Source organism: Salvelinus sp. IW2-2015, linkage group LG1 (assembly GCF_002910315.2).
Source record: "Salvelinus sp. IW2-2015 linkage group LG1, ASM291031v2, whole genome shotgun sequence".
Lineage (NCBI taxonomy): Eukaryota > Metazoa > Chordata > Actinopteri > Salmoniformes > Salmonidae > Salvelinus > Salvelinus sp. IW2-2015.
Window position 1 is genome coordinate 38,574,496 of NC_036838.1, and position 21,969 is coordinate 38,596,464.

The following is a 21,969-nucleotide window of genomic DNA, read 5'->3' on the forward strand; positions in this document are numbered from 1 at the left end:
TTTGCAGAATGTCAGCCAAGTTTCATCTTGCTCCATCTTCTCCCACCATATTTGCTTCAGATTTATATATCCTGTGAGACATCTTGTTCCTTCTTCAATCTGTGACAATACCACACTCTGGTGCACCATGGACCTGGCCTGTCTTCAAAGCACTCATATTGTAAGACCCTGATGTTAGCTCAACAAAAACAGAACGTGTCGTTGATCCAGACTTCCTCCGACACATACTTCCTTTATACCAGTTCATAATCTTTCATTGATCCCTGCTGGATTGAGATGTAGGGTTTTTACTCACACACAGACTGCATTTTTCATTCTCTCCAACAGTGGGGAAGGGTAGGAAGTATGAACAGTTAACCGGCTGGCGCATGTTTATCGCAGTCCCACCTAATTGGTCTAGGGATTATTAAATGAACTAGTCATCACACTGCCTGTCCAGCTGAATGGGTTTCATCACTGTATAGGGCTTTAGCCAGGCTGTAACATGTCAGGGTCAATATATAGACCAGAGGGTAGGATGACATGAATGAATGATGATGTATACATCCATAGAATTTCCCATGGGACATTAGATACGAAAATTAACTTTATGACCACGTGGCAAGAATGATGTCGTTGCATATTGTCATTGTTGTGTCTATGACCGGAATGAGGCTATTCACTATAAATACAGGAGATGCACATACATTCAACATTTTTCAAGTGGTTTTCTATGTGAATTGTACGTTTGTTCATTTATTTATTTGAATCCGCATTAGCTTTTGCAAAAGCAACAGCTACTCTTCCTGGGGTCAACAAAAAACATGGCAAGTACTAAAATCACTGCTACACAAGGACAGTTACACAAATTCAAAATACAACAATAACAAAAAAATTATACAAACACAACAAAAAAAATTGTGTGTTACAGTGCACTTGTGTGTTTCCCCTCACAGTCCCCGCCATTCCATGAGTTGTCATTGAATCTGTTTTTAAAAGGTAATTTTGCTGTTTGCTTGAGTAATTAGAGATGGAAGGGGGTTCCATGCGATCATGGCTCTGTATAAAACTGAGTTGCTGGTAATTCGTTTTGGACCCCTGGTGGCATGTGTTGTGGGGTATGTAATGTGTCTGAGCTGAATGTTATTTGATTATGCAGACCATCTGTAATTTGTCACAGTAATATTTCTCATAAAAACTAGACGAGAAGCAGTTACTCTCTCGTCAACCCTCAACCAGGGAAGACTGGCATGCATGCTGTTGATGTTAGTTCTGTATGTGCAGTTAAGGACAAGGCGTGCTGCTCTGTATTGAACTAGCTTTGCTAGGTCTTTCTTTGCTGCACTTGACCATATTACCAGACAGTAATCAAGATGGGACAAGACCAGGCCTGAACAACTAGTACAGTTGATTTTTATGTTTCATAAGAAACGTACCCCATCTTCACAACAACTTTGTCAATATGACTTGACCATGATAATTGACCATCCAATGTTATACCTAGGAGTTCAGCTTGCTCAACTTTCTCAATGGTCACACCATTTATGTACAACTCTAATTGAGGTTTAGGTCTTAGAGAATGTTTTGAACCAAATACAATGCTTTTAGTTTTAGATGTATTTAAGGACAGTTTATATCTACGAAGTGAAATTTCTTCATCTGTTATGAAACATCAAATCAAGAGAGAGGTCACTCACCAGTATAGTCATTGAGGCACTCGCAGGTGTAGCCTCCCTCTCTGCTGCGACACAGGCCGTGGGCTCCGCAGGGTTTGGAGTAGCACAGGTCGATTTCTGTCTCACAGTAGTCTCCTGTGAAGCCCGTTGGGCAGCGGCAGCGCAGCCCGGCGATGGGGTGGATGGGCCGGAACAGGATGGTGTCGGACGCCACAAAGGGTGCCAGGCTGTCGAACTTCAACACAGACACACACTTCATGTAGTTCTCACAGGGCTCTCGCAGGCAGATGTTGTCATCGAAGGGCAGCACCTGCTGGGAGGAGATGTGGGCCAGCAGGCTGCGGTTCAGGTACAGCCTCTCTTGAAGCTCCTCAGACCCAAAGAACTCTGCCCCGCCACTGGCCCCTGCTGCCCCTCTGCCAATCCTGTCGCGCCCCCCTCCTCCCCCCCGCGGGTCCTCCCTGTGCGAGGGCACGGCAACAGACAGGCTGACGTTGAGGATGCGGGCGCTGACGTCCGTGTCGTCCTGGATGTTGAACACCACCACGTCCTCACGGTCAGCTGACAGCACGCGGGCCACGCCCTCCAGGAACTGGGCCAATAGCAGGGACAGGAAGTGCTCCTGGGAGGTGTTGGCCAATCGCAGTGTGATGCTGTTGGAGAGCATCTCGTCTGTGATGATGGTGACCTGGAGCAGACACTGGGCCGACACAGAGTGGATCCCATCTGACAGGAGAGAAAGAGGAGAAGCACAGTATTAATAATACAGAACCTGGATTTATATCACAAACAGTACTGAGGTTTTTTTCTGGATATATAAGAGGCTTAGATGGTGGGAGTGGCAGGAGGCTTGGCAATCAATGCGACTGGGTTCAATCCGGGTAAGACATTTTTAGAGGCCCCCATCTTGCCAGCGGAGAGAATTTAGCAGTTTTCAAGATTGTTTCCTGCAATTCTACACATTTTGCCATGGCTAATGCAATGTTCTTATGCTCAAACATTTTGACAAAATCACAATTTTTCAATTCTCCCGAACTGTTTAGCTTTTATTTTGGTCAATGTTAGTTCTCAAAGATTATATTATATATATAAAAAAGGAAAGTACATAGGTGTATTAGCTCTTCTATCTGGTTTATACTGAAAGCATTTTTCCATCGCCAAAATGTATAATAAACAATTTTTTTACTCAGTTTGGACCTTTTTTGCATGTATTCACAACACAGATATCCATCTCCCTGCATCCAAAGGGTTAATAAGATAAGGCTATTCAGTTGTCTGTATAATGAGCTATACACATCTGAAATGTCCTTTCCCCTTCACATACAAGGACAGCTCATCCTTCTCTAGCCTTTACTACTGTTGTTTGAAACGCCATCCTATCAATTCCTTCCCACGGCCTTGCATTACAAAATACATCTCAGCCCACAATTATCCAATACCTTATATACTTCAAACCCTATTGAGTGATTCCTTTAGTAAGCTGATTTGCAGAACTCATTCCAGTTACTGTAAACCACATTGACAATACAGAGGAAAACTTCTTAAAGAAAATATAATCTTGAGGACTGCACAGTGAGCGAAATAATGAAGGGAAAAAAACCCGGACAGACTCATCAGAAATAACAAGAAACAAAAAGTGGAGTAACAAGTAAGCCATGTCGCTCACAAGCAGAGAAGTCCCATCCATTTTAAAGGATCCTCTCATCAAGAGAACTTACACATCATCAGCGCTAGCATTGAAAAAAGACATGGGCTGAACCTGAACCATATCACAGGTAGCTATAACCTAGGTCTCCATTAAAAATAGATGCCTTCAGGCTGCAAATGTATTTAAAGAGCAGAAATACATAATGTATTCTGTTGTTCAGAACTCCCTGATAGTAGCGGTACGTGGATACAATCACCGGGGAAGCCAAGGAAAGAAATGCCATATTACAACCGGTGTTATGATAATTGCGTTGTTTGTTCTATAACCTGTTAGTTCATATGCCTCGACACCACAAGTACAAATCCCTATCTCCATCCATGGCTAACTTAGGAAAGGGACGATTTTAGATAGCTGGCCACCGGAGGACAACACAAGATGCAACAATTAAAGTTTTCTGTCAATGACATTTGGCTTCTGATGTAATCGGTGTGAAGCCAAATCCAAAACGGGCTTCCCTTTTTTTTGGCGCGCCAGGACCCTTCACAGCTGAGCTTACTCAGTTTAGCTCAACGTTGATGGGCTATTATTTTATTTTTTAAATTATCAAGAGAAGCTAAATGATCGCTGTCTTCCCTTGCATTCAATGCTACGAGCAGCAACAATGTCATACTTTTTGTGATCAGACAGCATCAGATAGATGGGCTACACACAGAGACAAAAGCGGGGCTGTTTCATTCGCTCGGATGCTTTCTCCGGTGAGATACATTCAGCCTCTTGCGAATTGAAGGACATTTATGAAACACAGAGAGATGAAAGAAATGTTTTTCTCTTGGTCCATTTTTTGGGGAAACCTGGCTTCCTTGGCATCTGTGAATACATGCCTCTGCTCCTGACAAGTCAACATGATCCCAGTTCAGGAATCATAAGTTAGACAATCACGGCCCTCTCCAACATCATCCAACCATCTCCTCTCACCATCTCAAATAGACTCTGTGGTTGAGGCATTTGTAAGGATTTGTAGGTAATACATTTATACAACGTATTACTGGTGTTATTGATGTTTTCTGTTACAGTATCATCCCGTCTCCTGTCTCCGTCTGTCTGGATCTCTGTGAAAATCAATAGATAAAATTGTCCAAAAAAGATCTGAAACCAATCCTATTCTTGACTCTGTTATACATTTTATCTACAGCGTTGTGTGTTTAAGGTCACCAGAGAGAGAGAGGGTTTATTTGTAGCAGTGTTTGCTAGTCTGTTGCCTGAAGGGCAAACATAAAACACGCCTAATCAAATCAAACCTGTCGTGAAAACAAGCCCCAGCCTCTTCCCTTTCCACTGTAATCAATAGTCTCTTTGTCTGGGGGCTCTGGATGTGGGCCAGAGAACAGAACAGAACCCCTCAGCTGAGCTTTGGTGGAGGAGAGAACCCAACCAACTACACAAACAGGCAGCAACACTGTGGCAGCTACCGGATCCCAGGCTGGCACAGGGCATGTTTAAACACCCAGCGCCAAAATGAGAGAGAAAGTGGGAAGAGAGTAGAGAAGCGAGGAGCAGAGAGAAAGGAAGACTGAGCAGCATGTCTGACACTGCTTTAATCCTTCTGCTGCCAGTCAAGCCACTCCCGCACTGAGCAGAGTGAACAGAGCTGGAGGGAGGACTGGGAAGGGGCACTTCTCTCTCAGACACACATATCTGTGTTGTCTGTGCACACAGAAAGGTATACACACAGAAACAAATTGGTGAGGAGAACGTGTCAGAGGGACATTAAAAATGGAAAACAGTCAGATGCTTGGGAAAGAGGGGCAAAGCCGTGGCAAGGAGATTCAATTTAACATTTAATCTGGGGAGATGAAAGTAGTGCCTCGGTGCCTTTTCCACACAGGCTTAGCTGTGTACATTGGCACGCCTTGTATCAATCATGAAATGGTAACTGCCCAGTAAAAAACTTGTCTGAGAAAGCTTATACCACATCCTATCCTTCAAGTCAACGTAGTGATGAGTGGCACCAGTGCCATCTTTATCATGACAGCACTGAGCTCATCACAATTCAGCAAACTCATCCCTAAACGTGGCAATTCACATCTTGCTTTCGCTTTTTAATCTTTGTTGACATTTGCATGCCGAATCATGTTACATGTTAGTCAGAAGACCTTCTGCAGCTTTGATAAGTTGCATAATTGAAAAATAATGTAATATTTTAATTACGTCACATAATTAGCCTATTTAAGTATATACAGTTGAAGTCGGAAGTTTACATACACCTCAGCCAAATACATATAAACTCAGTTTTTCACAATTCCTGACATTTAATCCTAGTAAAAATTCCCTGTCTTAGGTCAGTTAGGATCACCACTTTATTTTAAGAATGTGAAATGTCAGAAAAACAGTAGCGAGAATGATATATTTCAGCTTTTAATTCTTTCATCACAATTCCCAGTTGGTCAGAAGTTTACATACACTCAATTAGTATTGTAGCATTGCCTTTACATTGTTAACTTGGGTCAAACGTTTCACAGTAGCCTTCCACAAGCTTCCCACAATAAGTTGAATTTTGGCCCATTCCTCCTGACAGAGTGGTGTAACTGAGTCAGCTTTGTAGGCCTCCTTGCTCGCACACGCTTTTCAGTTCTGCCCACAAATCTTCTATAGATTGAGTCAGGGCTTTGTGATGGCCACTCCAATACCTTGACTTTGTTGTCCTTAAGCCATTTTGCCACAACTTTGGAAGTATGCTTGGGTCATTGTCCATTTGGAAGGACCCATTTGCGACCAAGCTTTAACTTCCTGACTGATGTCTTGAGATGTTGCTTCAATAATATAATTTTCCTACCTCATGATGCCATCTATTTTGTGAGTGCACAAGTCCCTCTGCAGCAAAGCACCCCACAACATGATGCTGCCACCCCCGTGATTCACGGTTGGGATGGTGTTCTTTCGGCTTGCAAGCCTCCCCATTTTTCCTCCAAACATAACGATGGTCATTATGGCCAAACAGTTCTATTTTGTGTTGGAATAGACCAGAGGAAATTTTCCAAAAAGTACAATCTTTGTCCCCATGTGCAGTTGCAAACCATAGTCTGGCTTTTTTATGGCGATTTTGGGGCAGTGGCTTCTTCCCTGCTGAGCGGCCTATCAGGTTATGTCGATAGGACTCGTTTTTAATGTGGATATAGATACTATTGTACCCGTTTCCTCCAGCATCTTCAACAAGGTCCTTTGCTGTTGTTTGGGATTGATGATTCACACCAAAGTACGTCATCTCTAGGAGACAGAACGCGTCTCCTTCCTGAGCGGTTGGCGGCTGCGTGGTCCATGGTGTTTATACGTGCGTACTATTGTTTGTACAGATGAACGTGGTACCTTCAGGCTTTTGGAAATTGCTCCCAAGAGAGAACCAGACCTGTGGAGGTCTACACATTTTTTTCTGTGGTCTTGGCTTATTTCTTTTGATTTTCATTCATGTCAAGCAAAGAGGCACTGAGTTTGAAGGTAGGCCTTGAAATACATCCACAGTACACCTCCAATTGACTCAAATTATGTCAATTAGCCTATCAGAAGTCTCTAAAGCCATGACATAATTTCTGGAATTTTCCAAGCTGTTTAAAGGCACAGTCACTTAGTGATGTAAAACGTCTGACCACTGGAATTGTTAGTGAATTATAAGTGAATAATCTGTCTGTAAACAATTGTTTGGAAAAAATTACTTGTGTCATGCACAAAGTAGATAGTAGTCTGAAATGACTTGCCCAAACTATAATTTGTTAACAAGGAATTTGTGGAGTGGTTGAAAAACGAGTTTTAATGACTCAACCTAAGTGTATGTAAACTTTCGATTTCAACTGTAAGGCCTAGTTCCTTAATACTATTCACGAATTCACCACGAAATAATCAGCAAGTACTAGCGTATCACTTATTTTCAAGTCTGGCATTTAGGATTCCTTTTTTCTTTGCCCATCATCCACAGCAGTCATGTCAGCCACTGATCCCCCAAATGGAGCAAGAGCCAGAAAATAGGAAAACACAAAACTCAACCCATGGGAATTGAGAAGCTTAAAGTTTCGAGCTACGTTTCAGGAGAGCAGACATTCCTATTTATGTTCTCTGCCATGGCATGTCTTTGGAATGAGGTTGGCAGGGGTCCATGACAGCAAGAGATACTTGGAAACAGTATGCGAGGAGAATCTGCTCTTTAATAGAAACCACACCGTCCCTTCTAAAAGGGTGCCTCTGTAGAAAGGAAGTTCTGCTTTAGGAGTGGAGGTTGTTGCTGGGAAAAGGGGGGGGGGGGGGGGGGGACAGAAGGGATGGTGAAGGGACAAGGTGCCAGCTCTGGAGTGTGACAGCCCTGCCAGCCCTATGGCTGACCCCCCCATGGCCTCTGTGTGCCAGGAATGCTCTCAGCAGAGAAGTGGCGCCAGGGAGAGATTAAACACACACACTGAGCCTGTATGAGCGCCAGGCCACCACTGTGTGTGTGTGTATATATATATATATGACAAGATTAAGACAAAGCGTCATTGGTAACACAGTCCGCCAGACTCTAAATACAGTACAGTGAACTCTTCAGGGATCAAGCTATTCCGATAATGTTGCTGTAAATCTAGATCCCATTTATCATTTGATTATGTCAGAGTGTGAAATCCTTTTCTAATACTGTCCCTATTCAGTTCGGATCCCAAACTATTATACATGACATACACATGACTTTATGTGATAGTTAACACACACCCTGACCTATATCAACCCTGGGAAAAGCTCTTAATCTGATGTCCTCTATTGTCCCACCCTCAGGCTCTCTCCACTTTATGGGAGATGTAGGCCATACACGCCCAAAAATGCTAACCTCCACTGTTATTGTGAGAGGTTAGCATGTCTTGGGGGTATGATATTTGTGTGTCCAATTTACTCACTCATCATTACTTATAATTCATTCAGGATTATCTGTAATCATGGTAGCATCCACATTCATGTAGAAGTGTTTAGAAACATATTCTATTCTTATTTTCAATAAAAAGTGATTCCAAAATGACACAATACATTATTTAATATTAATTTATATTGGGCACAACAGAGTGCTGGAGTACAGAGTCAAAAACTAAAATTGTTCACTGTCCCAATACTTTGAGTGCACTGTACATCTGTTTTAACTTCTGTTCACTGGAATATGTCATCTATAAAAAGAGACTGCTCCGCAGAAAACATCCAGTCCCAAATCAAAATCTCTAGTCATTATTGTCTACTGTTGACGTGCTTGCTACTGTAAACTTACAGTGTGTGTGGGCTTACACATACAGCAGAGAACGTTCTCAGGCTGGGGACTTTGGGAGGCAGATAGACAACTTTCATTGTCTAAAATATTAATAGAATCCTGTTTCCAACCATCTGGTAAATGTTTAATGGCACAGATTCAGCTCCCTTTGGTGCATTACTAAAGAAATGTCACCTCAACACAATGAAAAGGCTATAAAGGATTGGATGACTTCCACCATCTGTAGCCAACACCATGATAAAATTTGTTTGGGTCAGTTGAGCCTAGCCTGGGTGCCAGCCTGTTAGGCAGCAAGTAGGCAGTCACCAAACAAGCCTGGCTCGCATGACAATTCAAAAAAAGTATATTGAAAATGTGCAAAGAATTGAAATGATTTGTGGAATTTGATTGAGTTGACGCTCAACGTAGCTACAAATGTTGACAGTTTAAGTTTCCTGGGTGAAATTGAAGTACAGTAAGGGGCAGAAGCAGAGAGAGGGAGAGCTTGAGATAAATACCAGAGAAAACTGGAGAAAAAAAGGGAGAGATGGGGACAAGAGGAGAGGTAGAGACTGAGAAAGAGAGATGGAGACAGAGAGGACGAGAGTGTGAGACAACAGAGAAGCTCTTGAAGGAGTGTGCCCGGCCTAATTCGAGCACAGTGCTCTACGTCACCGGTGCCCAAAAAATGCCAGCCGAGTCACAGTGGATCAGGATCATGTGGGCAGTCACCACAACACTGAGGACAGAGATGTCCCCTATAGCGCGTCCATCCCTCCGCCCTATCTGTTTCTTTCTAAAAAAAACACACATTGGGATAAATGTTTACGTACATGTACATTATATGACACTCCAAAGATGGAGACAAGACAGCAACTGTTGTTAGTCTCCAGCTCCTGTAGAGGTCATACACTTAGCATAAAATACAACCACATCAGTACCATTAATCATCATTGCTATAAATCTTATATTAATAGCACCTTTTCACCTGGTCTCAAAGCAGTTATTCATCACACTGCTGTCATTACATACAGTAGGAATGTGCGAGTGTAAGCCAGGCATTACATTGCATGTGCTGATCTAGGGCAGAGTGGGGCTGTGTCAAGCAGCAGATGTTTGTTCCAGTAGAGACGAGTGCCATGGCAGAGCAGAAGGTACCTCAGGGTTAGTGGGTAATGAGGTTGAGCAGAGCCACAGCCCAGAATCTTGGTTATTTCAACACCAGCAGATAGAGTATGTGCAGCACGTTCAGTGCCAACTGACTACATCAAAGCCACGGTCCCATTTCCAAGTTCAATAGAGAGCAAGGTCATAAATTAGTAATCTGCTCTGAGAGAAAAAAGGCTACAGATATCTTCGCACCCTCTAAAATCGCAAATCGCCAAGCTGTTCTATAAACTATTGCATTTCTGTTACGGCTGCTAGTTTGTTTATATCAACGTAGGAACATCAAAATTCCCCGATGGAACTTGTTATTGTACAGTTTGAATAAGGGGCGCGCCATGTGAACTCTTGCACAGATCATCATTTCAGAGGCAATTTGTGTAACCCTCATTTCTGACGCTTCGTGTAATACCAAGTGCTGACCAACCATTAAACAACGAAGTCTGAAATTGCTTTGTACACACAATTATCTTGACAACAAACCAGACTGTGTGTGACCTTGGGATCACACAGTTTCATTGGGGGAGACACCTGGATCTACACAGTTCAATCTAATTAATATGAAGTGGGAAGGGCTGGGACAACTAACGTATAACTGTGTAACTGACATGTATGGATAATATACAGTGGGTAGAACAAGTATTTGATACACTGCCGATTTTGCAGGTTTTCCTACTTACAAAGCATGTAGAGGTCTGTAATTTTTATCATAGGTACACTTCAACTGTGAGAGACGGAATCTAAAACAAAAATCCAGAAAATCACATTGTATGATTTTTAAGTAATTAATTTGCATGTCCTAACCGACTTGCCAAACTATAGTTTGTTAACAACAAATGTGTGGAGCGATTGAAAAATGAGTTTTAATGACTCCAACCTAAGTGCATGTAAACTTCCAAATTCAACTGTAGAACTGGTGGAGTTGTCACACACACAGCAAACAAAACCATATGGAAATGTTCTACCCAACATTACAACCAACTAATTGGAACATCACCGCAAGAATGGAAAAGGAAAGTGGAAGGGGGGAAAAGGAAGGAACTTGTTTGTCGGCCCTGCATTAAAGACCATAATTGGTTAAAGAAAATTGTGATAAATAAAAAGTATACCCGTTTCATTTAAGGACCAAAAAATGTACAGCCGTGCCATATACAGTAGATGACAAAATAGTTGGGAAGAGATTTTTGACTTACCGATTCCATGGCACATGGTTTATAAACTGATAAGCAAAACGACGCCGGATTCAAAACTTAGAATTTTTCAATTTAAATTATACAAAATTCTTGCAACCAATAGAATGTTATTTACTTTTCTCTGTATATATCAACAATGTAGCTAATGCTGTGGGTGATTCGCTGATCCACCTCTACGCAGACGACACCATTCTGTTTACATCTGGCCCTTCTTTGGACACTGTTAACAAACCTCCAAATGAGCTTCAATGCCATACAACACTCCTTCCGTGGCATCCAACTGCTCTTAAACGCTAGTAAAACCAAATGCATGCTTTTCAAACGTTCGCTGCCCACACCCGCCCGACCGACTAGCATCACTACTCTGGTCGGTTCTGACCTAGAATATGTGGACAACTACAAATACCTAGGTGTCTGGCTAGACTGTAAACTTTCCTTCCAGACTCATATCAAACATCTCCAATCCAAAATCAAATCTAGAATTGGCTTTCTATTTCGCAACAAAGCCTCCTTCACTCACGGTGCCAAACTTACCCTCGTAAAACTGACTATCCTACCGATCCTCGACTTTGGCGATGTCATCTACAAAATAGCTTCCAATACTCTACTCAGCAAACTGGATGCAGTCTATTACAGTGCCATCCGTTTTGTTACCAAAGCCCCTTATACCACCCACCACTGCGACCTGTATGCTCTAGTCGGCTGGCCCTCGCTATAGATTCCGACTCCAGACCCACTGGCTCCAGGTCATCTACAAGTCTATGCTAGGTAAAGCTCCGCCTTATCTCAGCTCACTGGTCACGATAACACCAACCCGTAGCACGTGCTCCAGCAAGTATATCTCACTGGTCATCCCCAAAGCCAACACCTCCTTTGGCCGCCTTTCCTTCCAGTTCTCTGCTGCCAGTGACTGGAACGAATTGCAAAAATCGCTGAAGCTGGAGACTTATATTTCCCTCACTAACATTAAACATCAGCTATCTGAGCAGCTAACCGATCGCTGCAGCTGTACAGTCCATCTGTAAATAGCCCACCCAATCTACCTACCTCATCCCCATATTGTTTTTATTAACTTTTCTGCTCTTTTGCACACCAGTATCTCTACTTGCACATCATCATTTGCTCATCTATCACTCGAGTGTTAATCTGCTAAATTGTAATTACTTCACTACTATGGCCTATTTATTGCCTTACCTCCTCACGCCATTTGCACACACTGTATATAGACTTTCTTTTTTTCTATTGTGTTATTGACTGTACGCTTGTTTATTCCATGTGCAACTCTGTGTTGTTGTTTGTGTCGCACTGCTTTGCTTTATCTTGGCCAGGTCGCAGTTGTAAATGAGAACTTGTTCTCAACTAGCTTACCTGGTTAAATAAAAGTGAAATTAAAAAATTATATATGGGGGATACAACCTTCCCAGCTCTGCAGATTTTCCTGCGAAGAGACAGAATCATTAGATAATTTGTTTGGTACTGTCCATATGTAGCTTGTTTTAGGTCACAGCTCCAGGAACCCTGCAGATAGCACTACTGGGTGATCTGAAAAGTCATAGTCAAATCGATCAATAATAATAATAAAAAATAAATACTTTTAAAAATATATATATTTTCAATTTACTATCTGTAGAAACAATGAGAGTAGAAAGGTTCAGAATTTTTGTGAAACATCACAGCACAGTTGAAAAATATATGGAAAATAGAAATCCAATATGGATGGTGTTAGGAGATAGATGGAAGGGGTTGAATGGAGCTGAAAGTTGGGATTAATAACAACTAATAACAAGATATTTAATGTAAAACATACTGTGCCGTAAAACGTATATAGGTTCAGAACATTAGTGAAAGAGCACAGTTTGAAAAGATATGGCAAATAGAAATCAAACCGGATGGACATCAGAAATAGATGGGAGAGGTTGAGGAAACACAGGAGGAAAACCAAACAAAATAGAACTATTGTAAAATAGACTGTGTCTATAAAAGGTATATAGTATGTATAAGCTGGAAGTAGAGGCCTAAGCATTGTTGTTCACTAGTTTACTCCAATTAGGGGAGGGGTGGTAGGGTTAGAAAGTAAAAGGAAAACTTTTTTTCATGTAAAAACGAACTACTAAATCATGGGTACACTCGCAATGGCTGCATGGTATTGTAATGCAATAATTTCCATGGTAACATAAAATGTTCATTAAAATGTCAACTGATTTTTGTAACGTCAGTTGAGTTGAATCACCAAATCACAGCACATATTGATAGTGATAATGCCCGATAAACTGGTGTTTGGAGGATATATTGGCAGGGGTGTTAGGCCCGAGATGAAGTCAATGCCGGCAAACCGTGCCAATATATCCTCCAAACGACCGCATTATAACTTTTATACAATGGCTTACCAACATATTCAAATAATGATTTACATATTTTCATTAAAAACGTTATTTTGATTAATTTATTCATACTATTTTATCCTTCCACAAGATATAGTCCCGACACAAATCTAGGGTTGTTACCCAAGCCGGCTGTTCGTTTGTTCTATTGGTTCGGTTGCCAGAAACGCAACCCATTAGTTCAGTCTTTTTGTTCTGTATCTATGAACGCGACCCAGACATTCGTTCTAAATGTTCCCTTTCCATACTGGCTGGCAACGTTCTTATCCCTTGCTTGCTTGCTAGCTAGCTAGCCAACAATGACCAACTTACAGTCACAGCAAATGCCAAAAAGAATAGTGACATTTATTTGGATACATCCATAACAATGAGCTAATGAGGCGCGATTTCAACTGGCATAGAAAATGTGCTCTCTCTTCAGGACACTTGAGGAGCTACCCAACAACACAGCTAACACAATCACTTAACACTGAAGCTGTAAAGACTGCTAACTAGCTCCACTTCGTTTAATTTTACCTTTCTTCAATTGAGATTTCTTTGTATATATATATTCATAAAAATTATGCAAGCCTATTCATGATTTCGACTGGCTGAGAAACGATATCTGCCTGTCTGTCTCATTCCGACTCCAGACCCCTACACATTCATTACTATGGGACAGCTGGAGATGGATTTTGAATATTGAAACAATGTTGCAAATGTCAGAGACAGACAGCAAGGTGTATCAAATCTCTGCTTTTGAAAACGAAATGTTAGTCTAAAATAAATGTGAGATAATGTCTAGATGCTTTTTATAATGGCGATCAAGTTTATAAATAGCATGGGTGGGCTGATGAGACAGTGGATTGCGCAGTCAGATGGAACAGAGTAAATAGGCATTTTAACGTCATAGATTTAGCCGGCGGTAAATTGTGGAATAGACAATTATGGCATTGAAGCTCGTCAGCATTCAGGATTAGACCCACATGTTGTATAATGACAGATACACTTCCGGCTTTTACTTCCTACTTTGCTCCTCGCAATGGCAGCCAGTCTACCCAATATGCCATCATTATTGACTTGAATGGGGACGCCCGTTCTATTCATTCTACTTCTATGCAGTCAGAAGCAGAGGAGAGTCAAAACTAAATTTTATTTTTTTGATATTGAAACTTTTATTAAGGTCACGGCAGTCATTTGGCTGTCCAATAACCATCATCCAAAATTCAATGACAGTCACAGCCCTAGACACAGCTGACCTAGGACCACTGTGGTAATTAAATACATTCATTAGAGGGACTTTTGCACTTGGATGACCCTGGATAATTTATTACAGTTATTAAAGCTTCCTCAGGCTTGGGATTGTGTTAGTCATGGAACCGATTTGTTCTGCCAGCACCTTGACAGGATTATATGGCCCTACTTCTAGTGGCCATTCATTACAGTCAAGTGCAATCAAAAGAGAGACCTACCTTTACAAAAAGATGTGTCAGTGCACAGCCACATCAAAGTGGAGGCATGCCATAGTCCATAAGGTTGAGTCTGTATGAAGTAGGCTACCTTTGAATTATCCACTCAGAGATGTTGGTGCCATGGACTTGGAATTGTGTAAAATACAGACTGGAACATTCAACATAAAATAAAGATTGGTTTCTAAAAAGGCTTGCTGGAGTTTCAGGAATTGAGGTTTACAAGGTGAAATCGACAAAAAGGGAAGTTAACAAGTCTAAATGAGAGTATTTTGAAGCCTGGCCGAGGTTGCCTAGGGTTTCATGGGAACTAAATTCAGTTCTCTTCCACCTGAACAGAACACTGACATACAGGACCAGAGAGCTCTCAGCAGGAAACCAGGCCTAATCCACTGCTACAAGCCAATCAACAAGCAGGGATCACAGTCCAATCAGAATTCCATCAAAGGAGTGGGGAAGTCAGTCCTCTGTAGACATTAGTGGGGTTCACCTGGGTTAAAGATTTGGGGAGGAGCAGCCGAGCAGGAGTTTACCACATGCTGCTATTGTAGACGGGGCATTTTAGCAGGGTAGCAGTTGGGAGGTTTAAATCTCTGACTGTGGGAGTAGTAAAACCAGCAAGAGAGCCATTTGTTAGATCATGCTAATCAGTGGGCTAGGTCGCTCATTAAATCAGCCGAGCATGCTCGCTTAGTGATGTTCTTTTAATTAAAAAGCTGATATTTGAAATCCTGGCGATCAAAAGGAAAAAGTGGCTCTTGAGAACATATTAAAACGTCATTGGGGAATGTGCTGGATGAATTAACCAGGGCTGAAACATGAAACAGGCTGCGGTCGCTGCCTGCCAGCCTACATGGTGGTTAGTTAGTTAGTTGGGGGTGGGGGTTGCGACTTGGGGAGGGATGGAGCAAGGGAGGGGGAGTACTTGATGCTTTGCTCCAGTCACTCCTCTCCCATCCCCCACTGCATGATCCCCCGCAGGACCAGCAACGGCCAAAGCGACACTCCCCTTCTGGATACAGTCCCCCTAACGCTCCCCCACCAGGCAGGCGACCAGACCCCCTCCCAAACAACGGTTCACGTCACCATCTTTACTGTCCGCATTCCCACAATCCTCCTCAAGACCTCACCCTCATCACATCCAATGAGAGGCTGTCTGACAACCCTGTAATGGACTGACTGAAGCTCAGACAACAAAGCATGATAGCTGATTTAATTCTCTAAGCTCCCACAATATTGTCCATTATACAACACCAAGTGCACAATGAACCAAGAACGGAAGCAGAGGCAGTTAACTGCCACCTCAATGTAGACATCTGACTCAGAGACCAAACAGTCAAACCATATGAGCTCTGGAGGGATGGGAGAGTATAACAATTATTTAAAAACTTTTGGAATTGTTCACACTTTCTACACTAACGTAACTGTGGCTTGGATCACTAACTAAAGCATACATTATCCTGTAAGGAGGGCAGATTGGTGATTGTCCAAAACCAATGTGCCCTTGGCCTCCAGCAGCGTGAAGGGGTTAATGGCTTGGTCCCATTGTTGGGAGACATCTGCTGTATGATTAACATGAGCACTTCATATATCACACAGCGAACCCACGTAGCCCCTCTGTGTTACTGAGGAGGGGTGACCGTGGGGAGAGCATGTTCTAACGCCTACGCAACACATTTGATGTTATTCATCTCGGAATAATGTAAAGCCAATTAAATTGCACAAAATTAATTCATTTGTTCGACTGTATCATAAAATGACTGATGAATGCGGCCAAATCTTCTTACTACACAATAAAACTTAACAGTTGCCAAATGGTTTAGTCATCTTTGTTCTGTGTCAGCGTGCACGTACGTGTACATAAGAATGGTCTGAAATGAGGGGTTATACAGTGCCTTCAGTAAGTGTACATACCCCTTGACTTATTCCAAATGTGTTACAGCCCGAATTAAAAATGGATGACTTTTTTTTCTCTCTCGCACATCTACACACATTACCCCATAATGACAAAGTAATTTATTTTTTAATTGCAAAATGTATTGAAAATGAAATACTGAAATATAATTTACACAACTATTCACACCGCTGAGTCAGCTAAGTCAACACGTTACAATCACCGGTTTTTCTTGGTACGTCTCTAAGAGCTTTGCACACCTGGATTGTACAATATTTGCACATTATTATTCAAGCTCTGTCAAGTTGGTTGTTGATAATTGCAAGACAGTCATTTTCATGTCTTGCCAAGCTGATTTAAGTCAATACTGTAACTAGGCCACTCAGGAACATTCAATGTGGTCTTGGTAAGCAACTCCAGTGTAGATTTGGCCTTGTGTTTTAGGTTATTGTCCTGCTGAAAGGTGAATTTGTCTCCCAGTGTCTGGTTGGGAAGCAGACTGAACCAGGTTTTCCTTTAGGATTTTGCCTGTGCTTAGTCTATTATTTTTACCCCCAAAAAACTCCCTAGTCCTTGCTGATGTCAAGCATACCCATAACATGATGCCGTCACCACCATGATTGAAAAATATGAAGAGTGGTACTCGGTGATGTGTTGTATTTGCCCCAAACATAACACCTTGTATTCAGGAAATAAAGTGAATTTCTTTGCCACATTTTGTTGCAGTTTTACTTTAGTGCATTATGGTAAACAGATTTTTTCTTCTATACAGGCTTCCTTCCTTCTTTTCACTTTGTCATTTAGGTTAGTATTGTGGAATAACTACAATGTTGTTGATCCATCCTCAGTAACTGTTTTAAAGTCACTATTGGCCTCATGGTGAAATCCCTGAGCGGTCTTCTTCCTCTCCGACAACTGAGTTATCAAATCAAATTTTATTGGTCACATACACATGGTTAGCAGATGTTAATGCGAGTGTAGCGAAATGCTTGTGCTTCAAGTTCTGACAGTGCAGTAATATCTAACAATTCCACAACAACTACCTTATACACACAAATGTAAAGGGATGGAATAAGAATATGTACATATATGGCTGAGCGATGGCCGAGCGGCTTAGGCAAGATGCAATAGATGCAATAGATGTTATGAAATAAAGTATATACACATGAGAAGAGTGATGTAAGATATGTAAACATTATTAAAGTGGCATTATTTAAAGTGACTAGTGATCCATTTATTAAAGTGGCCAATGATTTGAGTCTGTATGTAGGCAACAGCCTCTCCGAGTTAGTGATTGCTGTTTAGCAGTCTGTTTAGCAGGCCTTGAGATATAAGCTGTTTTTCAGTCTCTCGGTACCAGATTTGATGCAGCTGTACTGACCTCGCCTTCTGGATGGTAGCGGGGTGAACAGGCAGTGGCTCGGGAGGTTGTACTGCATGATCTTTTTGGCCTTCCTGTGACATCGGGTGCAGGTAGTTTGCCTCCGGTGATGCGTTGTGCAGACCACACCACCGTCTGGAGAGCCTCCCCTCTCTCCACTGGCTCTCGGGTGGTTGTTGACTCCGACCCTATTACGGGGGCTGAGTCACCGGCTTACTGGTGCTCGTCCATGCCGTCCCTAGGAGGGGTGCTTCACTTGAGTGGGTTGAGTCACTGACGTGATCTTCCTGTCCGGGTTTGGCTCGTGTACACTCTCGTTGGCTGGCCCTCGCTTCATACTCGTCGCCAAACCCACTGGTTCCAGGTCATCTACAAGACCCTGCTAGGTAAAGTCCCCCCTTATCTCAGCTCGCTGGTCACCATAGCAACACCTACCTGTAGCACGCGCTCCAGCAGGTTTATCTCTCTGGTCACCCCCAAAACCAATTCTTCCTTTGGCCGCCTCTCCTTCCAGTTCTCTGCTGCCAATGACTGGAACGAACTACAAAAATCTCTAAACTTGAAACACTTATCTCCCTCACTAGCTTTAAGCACCAGCTGTCAGAGCAGCTCATAGATTACTGCACCTGTACATAGCCCATCTATAATTTAGCCCAAACAACTACCTCTTTACCTACTGTATTTATTTATTTATTTTGCTCCTTTGCACCCCATTATTTCTGTCTCTACTTTGCGCTTTCTTCACTGCAAACCAACCATTCCAGTGTTTTTTATTTTTTATTTTACTTGCTGTGTTGTATTTACTTCGCCACCATGGCCTTTTATATTTTTATTTATTATACATATATTTGTTTGCCTTCACCTCCTTATTCTCACCTCACTTGCTCACATTGTATATAGACTATTTTTTTCACTGTATCATTGACTATATGTTTGTTTTACTCCATGTGTAACTATGTGTTGTTGTATGTGTCGAACTGCTTTGCTTTATCTTGGCCAGGTCGCAATTGTAAATGAGAAACGTGTTCTCAATTGCCTACCTGGTTAAATAAAGGTTAAATAAATAAATAAAAATGCCGTGGGGGAGATCTTTTGTGGGCTATACTCGGCCTTGTCTCAGGGTAGTAAGTTGGTGGTTTGAAGATATCCCTCTAGCGGTGTGGGGGCTGTGCTTTGGCAAAGCGGGTGGGGTTATATCCTGCCTGGTTGGCACTGTCCGGGGTATCGTCGGATGGGGCCACAGTGTCTCCCGACCCCTCCCGTCTCAGCCTCCAGCATTTATGCTGCAATAGTTTGTGTCGGGGGGCTAGGATCAGTCTGTTATATCTGGAGTATTTCTCCTGTCTTATCCGGTGTCCTGTGTGAAGTTCTCTCTCTCTCTCGACTACCTAGCCTGATGACTCCTTGCAGTCCCCAGTCAACCTGATTGTGCTGCTGCTCCAGTTTCAACGTTCTGCCTGTGGCTATGGAACCCTGACTTGTTCATCGGATGTGCTACCAGGTCCCGGACCTGCTGTTTTTGATTTTCTCTCCACTCCGAATGATCGGCTATGAAAAGCCAACTGACATTTACTCCTGAGGTGCTGACCTGTTGCACCCTCTAGAACCACTGTGATTATTATTATTTTGACCCTGCTGGTCATCTATGAACGTTTATAACAGTACGTGGCCAAGATGTTCAATCTCCACTCGGCACAGCCAGAAGAGGACTGGCCACCCCTCAGAACATGGTTCTTCTCTAGAGGTGTACACCACACGGACAAACTGAATTGGTCCACCCACACAGACAGCGTTGTGAAGAAGGCGCAGCAGCGCCTCTTCAACCTCAGGAGACTGAAGAAATTCGGCTTGTCACCAAAAGCACTCACAAACTTCTACAGATGCACAATCGACGAGCATCCTGTCGGGCTGTATCACCGCCTGGTACGGCAACTGCTCCGCCCACAACCGTAAGGCTCTCCAGAGGGCAGTGAGGTCTGCACAACGCATCACCGGGGCAAACTACCTGCCCTCCAGGACACCTACACCACCCGATGTCACAGGAAGGCCATAAAGATCATCAAGGACAACAACCACCCGAGCCACTACCTGTTCACCCCGCTATCATCCAGAAGGCGAGGTCAGTACAGGTGCATCAAAGCAGGGACCGAGAGACTGAAAAACAGCTTCTATCTCAAGGCCATCAGACTGTTAAACAGCCACCATTAACATTTAGTGGCCGCTGCCAACATACTGACTCAACTCCAGCCACTTTAATAATGGGAATTGATGGAAATTATGTAAAAAAATGTACCACTAGCCACTTTAAACAATGCCACTTAATATAATGTTTACATACCCTACATTACTCATCTCATATGTATATGTATATACTGTACTCTATATCATCTACTGCATCTTGCCATCTTTATGTAATACATGTATCACTAGCCACTTTAAACTATGCCACTTTATGTTTACATACCCTACATTACCCATCTCATATGTATATACTGTACTCTATAGCATCTACTGATCTTGCCTATGCCGTTCTGTACCATCACTCATTCATATATCTTTATGTACATATTCTTTATCCCTTTACACTTGTGTGTATAAGGTAGTAGTTGTGGAATTGTTAGGTTAGATTACTTGTTGGTTATTACTGCATTGTCGGAACTAGAAGCACAAGAATTTCGCTACACTCGCATTAACATCTGCTAACCATGTGTATGTGACAAATAAAATTTGATTTGATTTGATTTCTTCCTAGGTTCCTGCCTTTCTAGGGAGCTTTTCCTAGCCACGGTGCTTCTACATCTGCATTGCTTGCCGTTTCGGGTTTTAGGCTAGGTTTCTGTATAGCACTGTGTGACATCGGCTGACGCAAAAAGGGCTTCATAAATAAATTTGATTGATTGATTGTGGTTGATGGTGGTGCAGTTGCCGTACCAGGTGGCGATACAGCCCGAAAGGATGCTCTCAATTGTGCATCTGTAAAAGTTTGTGAGGGTTTAGGTGATAAGCCAAATTTCTTCAGCCTCCTGAGGTTGCAGAGGTGCTGTTGCGACTTCAACACACTGTGTGTGGGTGGACCATTTCAGTTTGTCCGTGATGTGTACGCCAAGGAACTTAAAACGTTCCACCTTCTCCACTGCTCTGCTGTTGATGTGGATAAGGGGGTGCTCCCTCTGCTGTTTCCTGAKGTCCACAATCATCTCCTTTGCTTTGTTGATGTTGAGGGAGAGGTCCTTTTCCGGACACCACACTCTGGGTGCCCTCACCTCCTCACCGTAGGCTGTCTCGTCATTGTTGGTAATCAAGCCCACTACTGTAGTGTCGTCTGCAAACTTGATGATTAAGTTGGAGGTGTGCATGGCCACGAAGTCATGGGTGAACAGGGAGTACAGGAGGGGGCTGAGCACGCACCCTTGTGGGGCCCCAGTGTTGAGGATCAGCGAAGTAGAGATGTTGTTTCCTACCTTTAACACCTGGGGGGCAGCCCGTCAAAAAGTCCAGGACTCAATTGCACAGGGCGGGGTTGAGACCCAGGGCCTTAACCTTGATGATGAGCTTGGAGGATACCATGGTGTTGAATGCTGAGCTGTAGTCAATGAACAGCATTCTTACATAGATATTCCTCTTGTCCAGATGGGATAGGGCAGTGTGATGGTGATTGCATCTTCTGTGGACCTGTTGTGGCGATATGCAAACTGAAGTGTGTCTAGGGTGGCAGGTAAAGGTGGAGGTGATATGATCCTTGACTAGTCTCTCAAAGCACTTCATGATGACAGAAGTGAGTGCTACTGGGCGATAGTAATTTAGTTCAGTTATCTTTGCCTTCTTTGGTACAGGAACAATGGTGGCCACCTTGAAGCATGTGGGGACAGCAGACTGGGATAGGGAGCAATTGAATATATCCGTAAACACTCCAGCCAGCTGGTCTGCGCATGCTCTGAGGACGCGGCTAGGGAT

The 21,969-nt window shown here is 42.8% G+C and overlaps 1 protein-coding gene across 1 annotated transcript in view; it reads right to left on the reverse strand.

Annotated features, from left to right (window-relative positions):
* Window positions 1-21,969, reverse strand: part of LOC111975553 (cadherin EGF LAG seven-pass G-type receptor 2-like) — an 83,137-nt gene that overhangs the window by 48,168 nt on the left and 13,000 nt on the right. Inside the window, 1 exon segment of the mRNA XM_070442902.1 lies at window positions 1,677-2,381. Within this exon segment, the coding sequence (XP_070299003.1) occupies window positions 1,677-2,381 (705 nt within the window).